Source organism: Bos taurus, chromosome 3, assembly GCF_002263795.3.
Source record: "Bos taurus isolate L1 Dominette 01449 registration number 42190680 breed Hereford chromosome 3, ARS-UCD2.0, whole genome shotgun sequence".
Classification (NCBI taxonomy): Eukaryota; Metazoa; Chordata; class Mammalia; order Artiodactyla; family Bovidae; genus Bos; species Bos taurus.
Window position 1 is genome coordinate 86,677,989 of NC_037330.1, and position 13,890 is coordinate 86,691,878.

At 42.2% G+C, this 13,890-nt stretch overlaps 1 protein-coding gene across 10 annotated transcripts in view; it reads right to left on the reverse strand.

Annotated features, from left to right (window-relative positions):
* The window catches only part of FGGY (FGGY carbohydrate kinase domain containing), a 523,600-nt gene that overhangs the window by 483,590 nt on the left and 26,120 nt on the right, over positions 1 to 13,890 (reverse strand). For 8 of the 10 annotated variants that reach the window (XR_003033849.2, XM_010803517.4, XM_024989453.2 and 5 more), the window contains 2 exons: positions 11,606 to 11,817; positions 313 to 424 (listed from right to left, as the gene is read on the reverse strand). Coding sequence is in view for 8 of the 10 variants with exons in the window: in XM_010803517.4 (XP_010801819.1) it covers positions 313 to 424; positions 11,606 to 11,803 (310 nt within the window). In the remaining 2 variants the exon portion in view is untranslated. The remainder of the gene's footprint in view (positions 1 to 312; positions 425 to 11,605; positions 11,818 to 13,890) is intronic. The other 2 variants (XM_024989463.2, XM_024989462.2) reach the window with 2 other exon arrangements.

Consider the following 13,890-nt stretch of genomic DNA (forward strand, 5'->3'; position numbering starts at 1 on the left):
TCCAGGCTGCTTCCTTGGAAAGGCCCAGACCACTTACCTGTTTCAAGGCTACTCACTCTGAGCTAACATCAAACTTTCTGCTGCTGCTCTTGTGCCCTAGGGAGCAGAGTCTCTTCCTAATCCACCTAACCCTAATGTCACCCCTCTCCTACTAACTGCTGTCCAAGCTCTTAACCTCTGGGGACATGATCTCTGGTCTCCATGCTCCACTCGTGAATCTCACTCATGGCGATAACAGACACCTGGGGTCATGCTCCCCCTGGGTCCCAGCCAGTCTCCCACTACCACAAAAAGAGACAGAAACGGTCCTACCTTCAGGATTGACTGGCAAAGGACGAAACTGCTTATCCAAAACAACCAGAGAACATGTGGCATCAAACCCAAGCCCTCGAATTTGGTGTAAATTGACCCCTTGTACAACTTTCTGTTTTAAAAACAAATAAACGAAAACATGAATTACAAAACAGGCTTCTAAAAGACTTACAACAGTTATGACTAGAAGGAAATGAATAAAGTACTTACAACAAAACACAGATAAAAACTCAATATCAGTAAAATATCAGAATATTCTACACATTAATTTTGAAAAAGACAACCAATCTAATTGGAAATTAAGCAAAGGACATGAGAAGTCACTTCATAAAAGAAACAAAGAGTATATAGAGAGTATATAAAACAATTCCTAACTCCACTAAAATTAAATAAATGCAAATAAAAATACTCCACTCTTCATCTTGTTCATTGGCAAAAATGTAAGAATTAAAAATATATAGTATTAATAGTGGCAAGATAGGGAGAAGTGGGCCTTCTTTACATTCTAACAATGTGATAATTTAGTACAGATTCTGAAGAATATAGTATAGTATTTATTAAAATTAAAAACATATATAACTTTTGACCCAGAAATCCACTTCTAGGAAACTATCTTAATGAATTATTAGCATAAGTAAGTAAAATATTACATAAACCAAGGTTAACTGTTTATGAATATAAAAATCAGTAAAAACTATTTTATTAAATAAACCTATAAAATAGAATTTTCTACACCATTAAAAAAAAGTAGAGAAGCATATTCTGGGTTTGGTAGTATGAAGAAGTTGGCAAATCTGCTTAGCAAAATAAAAGCATAAAACGGGACAAAATCATTGAAAACAACTATTTGAGTGGAATAAAACTTAACCAAAGTCACATAAGAAACTGAGAAGTAATCTTTCTTGAAAAATAAAACTGTACCTAAAACATTTCCACAAAACATATACAAAAAAACCCCACACTTTTAGACTTTATCTTATACCATACATAAACATTAACTCTAAAATGTATCATATCCCCAAATGTTAAGAATTAAGACTATAATACTTGCAGAGAAAACCTTTATGACATGGGCTAGACAAAGATTTATTAAAAAGCAAGACTCATAAAAGAAAAAAATAATAAATTTGACTTCATTAAAATTTTTAAATTTTGCTCTTTAAAAGAAACAACAAGATAGTGAAAAGATAACTAAATACTAGAAGAAAATATTTGCTAGAAATAAATACTAGAAGAAAAAATTCATACATCTGATAATAGACATATGTGAAATAAATAAAGAACACTTATAACTCAATAACAAGAAGATAAACAATGCAGCTATTTCATGAAGTGCAATAAAATTTATCACACAATCCAGCAGTTTCACTCCTTGGTATCCAAGCAGGAAAAATAAAAACATATGTCAACATAAAGACTTGTATGTGAATATTCACAGCAGCAATATTCAAAATACCCTAAAACTGGGAACAAATCAAATATTCATCATGGTTCAACCAAATGGTGAAACCAAGTGTGGTATATCCATACAATGATATGTGTAACCACATGAATTAACCTTAAAAACATTATTCTAAGTGAAAAAAGTCAGACACAAAAGAAGATATGTTGCATGATTCCATTTATGTAAACTTTCTAGAAAAGAATAACTATAAAGACAGAAAAAATTATCTATCTAGGGCTGAGGACTGACTACAAAAAGGCATAAGGGAACTTTGGGGGTTTAACAGAAACATTGTGGGCTTCCCTGATAGCTCAGTTGGTAAAGAATCTGCCTGCAATGCAGGAGACCCTGGTTCAATTCCTGGGTTGGGAAGATCTGCTGGAGAAGGAATAGGCCACCCACACCAGTATTCTTGGGCTTCCCTTGTGGCTCAGCTGGTAAAGAATGTGCCTTCAACGTGGGAGACCTGGGTTTGATCTCTGGGTTGGGAAGAACCCCTGGAGAAGGTTCAGCTACTCACTCCAGTATTCTGGCCTGGAGAATTCCATGGACTGTACAGTCCATGGGGTAGCAAAGAGATGGACACAACTGAGCGACTTTCACTTAGAAAGAAATGTTCTCAAGTTTAATTATGGTGATGATTATACAAAGGTATAAATTTAATAAAATCATTGAATTATACATTTAAATTGATGCTTTTATGGTATGTAAATTATACCTGAAGCTGTTAAATATTTTTGAAAAAACTGAGCTATAAAATGCAAAAAATGGAAATATACCCATGGTACATTAACAAGGTAAAAAAAAGAAAAAGCATATACAACTGTTACTAATGGGTGCCTCTGAGAGCAGAAACGACAGCTGGAGGAGATGGGAGATTTTTCACTTTGTCATGTAATTTTTTAAGTTGTAGAATAACACATTTATTAATTCTATTTTTTTATTTTTGTTTCCACAGTTTCCTTTTGTGAAAAAGCACAAGTGATTATATTCATTAACATTTTCTGGAAACTTAAAACAGATAATAATCTTTTAAACCCCACAAAAATCAATTCAAAAGTGTCCATCATCATTAAAAAAGTAAAAAAACAAAATTAAAAATAAATTTAAAGAGATAAACTGTACAATTCTTCTTTTCCCCTGTTATAGAATGCCAGACTTGTCATTTAGGACTCTATTTCTTACTTTGAATGTGTTCCTCAAATAAGAGCTACACACAACTATTACATATTTTCAACAAGGAAAAGAATTAATTTTTTTTCAAATACTAACAACAAATAATAAAATGTCATCACGTATTGAGCACTTACTGTGTGCCAGGTACTCTACAAGCATCACCTTATTTAATCCTTACAAAGCCTACTGAGGGAACATTTAGTATTTTCATTTCATAAAAAGAGTAAGTAGAAGACTAGGGAAAGAAGGGAAGAGCAAGCACATCCCAGAGACCGAGAACTTGAACTTAATCCTGTTTTAGAACCCATCAGTGGCTATGTTCTTCCTACTCCACCACACTGCCTGCCTGCCCAAGAGACTTATCCTGCAGACAGGGCATGTGTCCTCAGAAGAACACTGCCAGTGAACCCCCCTGTGACTCCAGGCAATGTCTTTGCTCCACAATACCAGGTAAACGCCCTGTAAATCTTTACTACATTGATCCATCTAGAGTTAGAACAGCCTGTTCAGTTCAGTCACTCAGTCATGTCCGACTCTTTGCGACCCCATGAACCGCAGCATGCCAGGCCTCCCTGTCCATCACCAACTCCCAGAGTCCACCCAAACCCATGTCCACTGAGTCAGTGATGCCATCCAACCATCTCATCCTCTGTCGTCCCCTTCTCCCCCTGCCCCCAATCCCTCCCAGCATCGGGGTCTTTTCAAATAAGTCAGCTCTTTGCATCAGGTGGCCAAAGTGTTGGAGTTTCAGCTTCAACATCAGTCCTACCAATGAAGAGCATGCTGCTGCTGCTGCTAAGTCACTTCAGTCGTGTCCAACTCTGTGCGACCCCAGAGATGGCAGCCCACCAGGCTCCCCAGTCCCTGGGATTCTCCAGGCAAGAACACTGGAGTGGGTTGCCATTGCCTTCTCCACTGCATGAAAGTGAAAAGTGAAAGTGAAGTCGCTCAGTCGTGTCTGACTCCTAGCGACCCCATGGACTGCAGCCCACCAGGCTTCTCTGGCCATGGGATTTGCCAGGCAAGAGTACTGGAGTGGGTTGCCATTGAAGAGCATGCGGAACATATTAATTCATGACAAAGAGCCACAAAGACCTGGTTTCAAATCCTAGCTCTGTCACTCTGGCTACATGATTCAATGCAGGTTACACAATTTCAGTCCTTCCAGTCACCTTGTCTTGCTGGATCATGTCTCTGCAGCATTTATAAGCATGGCCAACTCTGTCTGGAATGTCCTTCCAAGTTGGCTTGGAAATCTCTAGGTAGTGGCTAATATCAATGGTGTTGGGTGCAGACTATCTGAGCTTGAAACCTGGCTCCACCACTGACTAGTCTTGTGACTTTAGGAAGCCAAAAAAACAGCTCCCTTGGTTATGCAAAGCTACTACTTAGACTATATCTCCTAATGATGTTAGGAGAACTCAGCAAAATAAGGTGTGATTAGCCCAACATCAGTGCACAAGAAGTAGCTGCCATTATGAGTAAATTAATTGCATCCAGTCTTTGAACTCATGGAGCCTCAATCTGTCAATGCATAAACCAGCCCTAACTTCTACCTGCCATGCAGCCCTACTGATCTCTGTGCCCAGAGAGCACATGCCCGACTTAGGCAAGCCCATCCCACACAGGCCTACAAAAGGTCTCTAGTCAAGAGAGGAAGTAGGAGAGAACAGGTAGAAAATGCAAAAAAACTCAATACAAAAAGGCAGCTCTGCGGGAGAAAGGAGTATACACTATGGTTATCAAAAGCACCAGCTTCTGGTCCCAACACCCAGTTCAGGTAATCTTGCACTAATATCATCACCTTTACGAGCCTCAGGCTCCTGACAGAGAGACAGGTAAGGATCAAAAGTGTCAATTAGTTTGAAAGTGCTTTGGAACCAATCAACCTTTGTAGGAAACGTGAAGGATGGAAAAATCCACTTGATGCTTCATTAATTGTGTTTATGGAATCTTATGTATGAAGTATAGCATGCTCTCTGTGTAATGTAATCACATATAAAAACCACAGGATGAATGATTGAAAGATTAAACTCGAATCCTCCTAAGAATTGTGGTGAAGGTGACCTTCCAATAGAAGCAAAAAAAATATTCTCTTCAATCTATTTTATGAATCCCCTCTGAAGACCTACAGAGTTCTATATTCTAATTATGGCTTTTCAGCAACAAAGGTTCAGCGTCTCCATCTCTAAAAGGGAAACCTATCACAAAGAACTGGAGAAAAAACTGTGACATGCATTTAAACCTGATTTGGTTAGGCAGCCACTGTCATTTGCCCAGCCTTATATGGAAATACCTTATGATCATGCTTATCATGATTGAGACCCCCTACCACAACTCCTCCACCCCACCCCCAGCTAAACCATCTCAGAGAGACGGCTGTCAGAGTCACACTACCCAGAAGGCCCCCGGGACTTTGACCTGCTGACCTGAGGATTCTTTTTTATACTCTCATTAATGGAAGAAGAAAGCAGGCTAGTAAACTCACCCCAGCAACTTGGCATCAAGGGAATTTCCTCAGCTAGAGAGAAAGCACATTGCTCTGCTAAAGAATTTCCAGAGAAGGAGATTTCTGCAACTTCATTCTGTAACCTGGTCCATGTCTCGCAACTGTCAACTCGTAGCTATGGGGCAGCAAACAAATATTTGGGGAAGGGATTGTGCATCGCTTTGTTCTGACTGTGGGAACCAGTTCAATACTGCATGTGTTTTAAATCAGTAGGCTCTGCCATATTGGGTGGGGAGACAGCGTTCCTCAGAAATCTTCCAAACTGAGAACTGGAGGGTCAGAGGCATACCTGGTTTTATCTTTAGCTCTATCTGAATCAACGGTCAAGGCCTGGGGCCTCACGGAATTCAGCTTCCAACAGAGTTCCATGTGGCTGGTACTGTATTATTTTAAATCTTGATTTGAATGCCTTTGTCAGCTTTGGGGGTGTGCATGAGGTTATGAAATCCCTAGTTCCCTTAGGCCCATCAGTCCCCATTGCCTGCACAATTCAATTACTCATTCATTCAATTAGTTAGCAAATATTCAATACCATCAAGCCCCTTCTAAGGTCATGCTATGCACTCTTCCAGGTATTTGGGAAGCAAGGGAAAGGAAAAAAAATTTTTTTAATTCCTTACCCTTTTGGAGGTTATACTGTAGGGACAGACAACAGCCATAAACTGAAAAAATTAAATAGTGTATATACAGCATACTAGAAAGTGATGTCACGGGAATCAGGAATGTCAGGGAAGGCAGACAGTTGCCAAAAAGGTGAGATTTGAGGAAACACTCGAAGGACCTGAGAAGCTGACCTTGTAGAAACAAGCTGACCTTGTTTCTACAGGCTGTAGAAACCTGGGCAAAAAAAAGTGTTTCCAATAAGTGAATTTTGACCTACACTTCATTTTAACTAAAGGTAAATGGTGACATGTGGCTCAGTTTAGTCGCTCAGTTGCGTCTGACTCTTTGTGACCCCATGGACTGCAGCACACCAGGCTTCCCTGTCCATCACCAACTCCCGGAGTCTACCCAAACTCATGTCCATTGAGTTGGTGATGCCCTCCAACCATCTCATCCTCTGTCATCCCCTTCTCTGCCTGCCCTCAATTTTTCCCAGCATCAGGGTGTTTTCAAATGAGTCAGCTCTTCCCATCAGCTGGCCAAAGTATTGGAATTTCAGCCTCAGCATCAGTCCTTCCAATGAACACCCAGGATTGGTCTCCTTTAGAATGGACTGGTTGGATCTCCTTGCAGTCCAAGGGGCTCTCAAGAGTCTTCTCCAACACCACAGTTCAAAAGCATCAATTCTTTGGCACTCAGCTTTCTTTACAGTCCAACTCTCACATCCATACATGACTACTGGAAAAACCATAGCCTTGACTAGACGGACCTTTGTTGTCAAAGTAATGGCACTGGAACGGCGGGATTACTGGAGTGCCATGGCACCCACCCAAGATGGACGGGTCATGGTGAAGAGTTCTGACAAAATGTGGTCCACTGGAGAAGGGAATGGCAAACCACTTTGGTATTCTTTCCCTGAGAACCCAGTGAACAGTATGAAAAGACATGTGGCTAGTGACTGCCATATTGGACCTTATGGATCTAAGGATGTATGGGAGTGAAATCTGTTGGCTGAAGGCAGGAAGAGTGTACAGGAAGAAGAGAGAATATGTGTGAAAGAGAGGAAGCACTGCATGTGTGAAGACAGGACAGAAGGAAAATGCAGGTGGAAGGCAGAGCTGAAAGGAGGATCGTGAGATAAACCAGAAGAGCAGGGTAAAACCAAACCATGCGAGGCCTGGAGGGCATGTTATGAATTCTTTCTAAAGAGTAGTTTGAGGCTATAGAAGAGTTGTCAGGTTAGCATTATCATTCCTGCTCAAGAAGGAGAACAATCATAGAGGGGAAGGACATTTAGGAGGAGGTTACATTCCAGCGCTGATCTAAACAAAAGATGAAGGTATGGGGTGTTGGAGACGGAGGGAATCCAGAGATATGACCTGACTTCAGGCTTATCACCCACTTCCTGGGTGACTTAGGAAAAGTCACTTCACTCTCTGGATCCCAGCTGTTCTTTTCAACTATAATATGGAAGAAACAATCCCTCCCCTACCCACCTCCTATGACAATCAAGTGGATAGGAACATGCTTTGCAAACCATACAGTTCTATGAATGGTAGGAGGGTGACATCATTGCACCCTCAGTCCCACATGTATGACTCCTCCTTCTGCTCTCTCTCTCTCGAAGTATATATTACTCATACAGCTGGTACAATTTAGGGGGTAAAAAAAATGGTACTTTGTTGACTTTGTGGATATTTTTTCCCCATGCAACTGAACTATTTCATCCTTAGAGGCAGAGAACTTGTTGTAGCCCCTCTCCCATACATACTCCAGTTCTTAGCAAACAGCATAGCACACAGTCTGCTGCTGCTGCTGCTAAGTCGCTTCAGTCGTGTCCAACTCTGTGCGACCCCACAGACGGCAGCCCACCAGGCTCTGCCATCCCTGGGATTCTCCAGGCAAGAACACTGGAGTGAGTTGCCATTTCCTTCTCCAATGCATGAAAGTGAAAAGTGAAAGTGAAGTCGCTCAGTTGTGTCCGACTCTTAGCGATCCCATGGACTGCAGCCCACCAGGCTCCTCCGTCCATGGGATTTTCCAGGCAAGAGTACTGGAGTGGGGTGCCATTGCCTTCTCCGATAGCACACAGTAGTGCTCAATAAATATTTGCAGAATAAATGACACCTCCAGCTTATCATCTTCTTCCTAATGGAATCTGTTAGTATACACTAAACTTGCAATGTTCTTGCCTTGTTGAGGGGATTAAGATTTGTGGCTCCAAAAGAAATGTTTAGTCACTAAGTTATGTTTGACTCTTTGGTGAGCCTATGGACTGTAGCCTGCCAAGCTCCTCTGTCCATGGGATTTTCCAGGCAAGAATACTGGAGTAGGTTGCCATTTCCTCCTTCAGAGGACCTTCCTGACCCAGGGATGGAATTCATATCTCCTGCACTGGCAGGTGGATTCTTTACCACTGAGCCCCTGGGAAGCCCCCCAAAAGGAACATAAGCCATTAAAATCAGCGATGACACAGAACTCAAGACATGGAAGCAACCTAAATGTCCATCAACAGAGAAATGAATAAAGAAGATGTGGTTCATATATACGATGGAATATTAGTAAAAAAAATTTGCCCCAATAAAAATGGACCTAGAGATTGTCTTACTAAGTGAACTAAGCCAGGCAGAAAAGGACAAAAGATTCCACATATATTATTGCTTATACATGGAATCTTAAAAAAAAAGATGCAAATGTACTTAGATACAAAATAGAAATAGCCCTATAAACACAGAAAACAAACTTACGGTTACCAAAAGGAAAAGTGAGGGAGGGATAAATTAGGGGTTTGGGATTAATATATACACACTACTTCCCCGGTGGCTCAGACAGTAAAGAGTTGGCCTGTAATGTGGGAGACTTGGGTTTGATCCCTGGGTCGGGAAGATCCCCTGGAGAAGGGAATAGCGACACACTCCAGTATTCTTGCCTGGAAAATCCCATGGACAGAGGAGCCTGGTGGGCTACAGTCCATGGGGTCGCTAAGAGCTAGACACAACTCAGTGACTTCACTTTCACTATATATAAAATAACAAACAAGGACCTACACTATAGCACAGGAAACTATACTCAATAATTTTGTACTAACCAATAAGGGAAAAGAGTCTGAAAAAGAACATATATGTGTGTGTGTGTGTATATATATATAACTGAATTGCTTTGCTGTACATGTGAAACTAACATAACATTATAAACCAACTATACTTCAATTTTTTTAAAAAGATTTTTTGTGTAGATAACAAGTAGTGATTGGTATAAAGTGTTCAGCATGATACCTGGAACAGAATTAGTGCCCAAGAAATGTTAGTTGCCATCATCATTACTATTACTGCTAATATTACTATTAATTATTAATGATTACTGTTATTATTACTATTACTAATAAGAGTGGTAACTATTATTACTGTTGCTGCTGTTGTTGTTTTTATTAATTTGACTACGGGAAAACCATCTCAGGGAATGTGAGCGACTTAGAGAAAAGGAAACAATACAACGGCTCTCAAGCCCTTGAGCTCCTTAAGTTTTTGAGAACAAGACAGGTCAGGGTGTATTTTATGTCACCCTTTGCCCCAGACCATTGCTTCTCAAAATCTTACATAGAAAGAACCCTAACCAGAAAAGGAGTGAATATTCCCCATGAGGCACCTCCCTTACTGACTCTGACTTTTCAACATTCTATCTTAAAAATTCATTCCCCTCCATAATCTACTCATTTTTGTTACTGTTATCAGTGCAATCGCCATAGGAATCACAGTGCTTACTCATTTCCAGGCACTGTTATGACATTTTGTATGCATTAACTCATTTAATCCTCACAGCGACCCAATGCAGATAGGTACAGTCATCATTCCCATTTTACAGATGATGAAACTCAAGCAAGAAACCGAAAGTAATTTTTTCAAGATGACAAGCTAATAAATGTTGGAACTGGGATGTCAATCCAGGCAGTCCAGCTCTAGAATCTGTGCTCTCTGGTGTGTTACTTCTCCAATATAAACACGCTTCCCTCCTTCAACCTCACACAGCGATGAGCTATGAGCAGACGTGTCATGCTTATCCCACGGCTTCTGACACGTGGCCACGTGCCCATGCCCCTTGTGAGAAGAAGGGCCTAAGACCAATAGTGTTATCCAGGTTTACTCTAGAAGCATAGCCTCAAGAAGGAAAATGCCCAGAGCACTCACATGGCTGAAGGGGCTCAAAGAGATAATGTGGTGGCTGCCACTGCAAGATGATTAAAAATCCAACATTAAACCAAGCTGTACTTAGAGCAGACCTGTTTTAAAGTAGCTTTTCATCAGGGGATTATATTTTCTTCTTGACAATTTCCTTAATGGCAAGAAAGACTCTATGTTGGAAGGACAAAGGAGACCCAAGGGCAAAGAGTAGAGGATTCTCACCAAGGCAAGGGCTGGGAGGGGGAGGGAGGAAGAAAGTTAAACAGGCAGAAGAAAAGACACGCCTCCCTTTTATTCCTGTATCATGCTCCAGTGCTGCCCACCCCCAGCCTCCTCTCCCTGCCTTCTTCTCTGGGGGGACTAACAGCAGCCCTGAGCTCATGAAAGTTTAAACAGACTGATCAATACGGACAGAATGGTGAATTGTCCATCTGCAAATTACCAAGCCCATCATGAATATTTAAGGAACTAAACCAGAAACAGGGAGAAGACAGAATCCAGGTCTTTATTTTTCCCTCTGGAAAAATAAAAAGACAAAAACATCTCTGTCGTTCCTGATTACTGGGATATAAAACCAGTCAAGCGAAACTAAAGGGAACAATTCTCACCCAGCATCACTTTTTTCCAAGTCAGCAAGCTGACTGCAAATAAAGGCCCCTCAAGAAAAATGCCTACCTGCTACAACTCAGAGATGCACTGGTCTTGCTCGACTTTCTTCCTTTCTCAGAGCCCACCTTGCCTTTGCATATGTTGCTCCCTCTGAACAAGAGAGGTTCCCCTCACTTGTCCACTTGGAAGGCAGGACAGTCCAGTGACTCAGGGTGCAGCACTGGAATCAGACTGCTTAGGTTCCAGCCCTGCCTTTCCTACTTACTAACTGCATGAGCATGGGGAAGTTATCTAATCTTTCTGTGCCTCTGTTTCTGCCTCAATGAAATGAGGGTGTTAATAGCACTGCCTCTATACAGCCATTGCAAGGATTCTCCTCTATGATGCAGGTTAACCTATTTTACACAGAACTGGGCACACCTGAAGGCACCGTAGAGGTGAGCTCTGGTGATCAGTGACGTCTTCACATCCAGTCACACCCAACCAAATCCTCTGACTGCATGCTCCGAGTCCTCCACCGTCTACCCTGAGCCCCTCTGGCTTGGCCCCATCCTCAGCTCCAGCCACAGTCACTTTGTTCCCACACCTCTCATGTCATATCCCTGCTGACTGTTGGTCTCTGTCACAGACTCTGAGCTCCCAAAAGGCAAAGCCAGTGTCTAAAGTTACCCGTACGTTGTCCCTGGTACCAGATGGACACACAAGAGACACTCAGTGGAGGGGCGGGGGGAAGGAAGCATGTGCAAGGATAGAATGCCAGAGTCAGGGCCATACCTTTGAGACAACGCAGCATGCGGCCCAGATGTCCTCGGACGACTGCTCATGGTGGTTGAACTGAGGCTCCCATTGATTGATGGGCTGGTCTGCAAAAGCCAAGAGGGTGCCCCTCTGGTCCACAAGGGCTGCTCGGACACTGCCGGTCCCCACATCCATGCCCACATAGTAGCTCCTGGGTTCATTTCCACCGGGCATTGTTATCCCTCCACCTGTGGGGTCAAAGGCCAAACCACGTGAAGACCAAGCGGGTCTGCAAAGTCGAGCACAGGAACATCTTGAAAGTGGAAATGAAGGGGCACAGCTGACGAACTGGATGATTATTCATTAATCCAAGAAAGATGCTCATTGCTGCCAGTGTGCGAGCAGGCACTGAGGTAGGTGGTGGGTGAACAGGCAGACGTGGCCTCAGACATGGAGTTTCTGTTCTCTGGAGGGAGTCAGATGATGAGCATTTACAAGCTTCACCATTATTCAAGCAAAGTCATGATATCGGATGAAAAGTGCAATGAAGAAAAACAAAAGGTTGTAGAACTGAGAATCTGGAAGCAACAGGTACACATTTTCTCCTCAATGAATTTGAATCAAAAGGGCAATGGCCATGGTGCTAAAAAGGAACTCACCTACCTGGTCAGCCATTTATTGAAAAAACTATCTACTGAGCACCTATCACGTGCCAATAAGCACTCTAAACAGTACATGAGTAAGTGAGTGAAGTCACTCAGTCGTGTCTGACTCTTTGCGACCCCATGGACTGCAGTCTACCAGGCTCCTCCATCCATGGGATCTTCCAGGCAAGAGTACTAGAGTGGGTTGCCATTTCCTTCTCCAGGGAATCTTCCTGACCCAGGGATCGAACCTGGGTCACCCGCATTGTAGGCAGATGCTTTACCATCTGAGCTACCAGGGAAGTCATAGAGGCCCTCTACTCACTGTGATGCTACAAGGTGAGATTGTTTTTATTCCAGTTTTATTAAAGTATAATTGACATACAGAACTATTGTTCAAGGTACACAGCATAAAGCTTACATACCTTAAGAAATGATTATCACAATACATCTAGTAAAAATCTATCATCTCATACAGATTGAAAAGCAAAGAAACAGAAAAATATTTGTGTCATGAGGTCTCATAGGATCTACTCTCTTAACAACTTTCATATACAAATACAGCAGGGTTAATTATATTTATCACATTGTACATTATATTCCTAGTATTCATTTATCACTGGAAGTTTTGTACCTTTTGCCTACTTTCATCCAATTCCCCCCTCACCCTGACGGTGAGTGTCTATTTTATAGGCGATTAAGATGAGACTCCAAGGAATATGTAAATTTTCTCTTAATGCTAGGTCCATACACTTATGAACAGTAAACGGAAGTTGCAATAATCATGCACATTATACTGACGGGCAAAAAGGTTTCGGAAATGAAGAGATGAGGCAGCACGACTGCAGAGCAGCCTGAACCCACAATCCCACACCTGTACATTCTCTTTTCCTTGGTAACAGCTCACAGCACAGATTCAGAGAAGAGGCAAATACACTGCAGGCCGTGTCGTGAACTGACTGGGACTGGGAAGGAGCCTCGAGGGAGACAGGATCAGGAATTTGTTAGACAATCTGTTTTCTTTACAGACGCCTTGCGAGTTACAAGGAAACCTGACCAGCGAACACTCCAGGAATTCCTTGGCCTTCACTGCTGCTCTGGGTCCCTTTGCTCAGATTAGCCCCTAGGACACAGACATCTCACAGAGGCTTTCATTTTCCAGACTGGTGTTTTAAAGAATAAGAACAAGCCCCCAAGATATTTATGCTGGAGAACGTGCTACAGCCTCCTAGGTGAGCTCAGGGTAGCCTCAGCGCCCAGGGTCTAATTTCAACCACAGCAGTGTTCTGTATTCTTTCACTTCAAAGAGGTAATGTTTCCTCGGCAAGATCATACTTGGGGATTCAAAAACGAAGTCAGCCAGCAGGTGTTCCGTTAAGGTTTCCTGGGTATTTATCCCAGTTAAAAATGGCTTCGTTAAACATGATGGCTTCTGACTTGCTCACAGTGATCCCCCAACAGCATGTGGCCCCTATGGTTCATGAGCAGCTGGAGAGGCGAAGGTGGAAGCTGGAGTACGAACAAGGGCTATCCTCCTCTGAGCTTCAGAGAACAACTCCAAGGCTCCGGCCTAACTGCTTTCTCATCTCCTCGCCCACATGATCAGCCGCACCAGTTTTCAAAACATGCATTCCTTCAAACACCCAAAAGGGATATTTTTTCTTCAAGCCATTACTC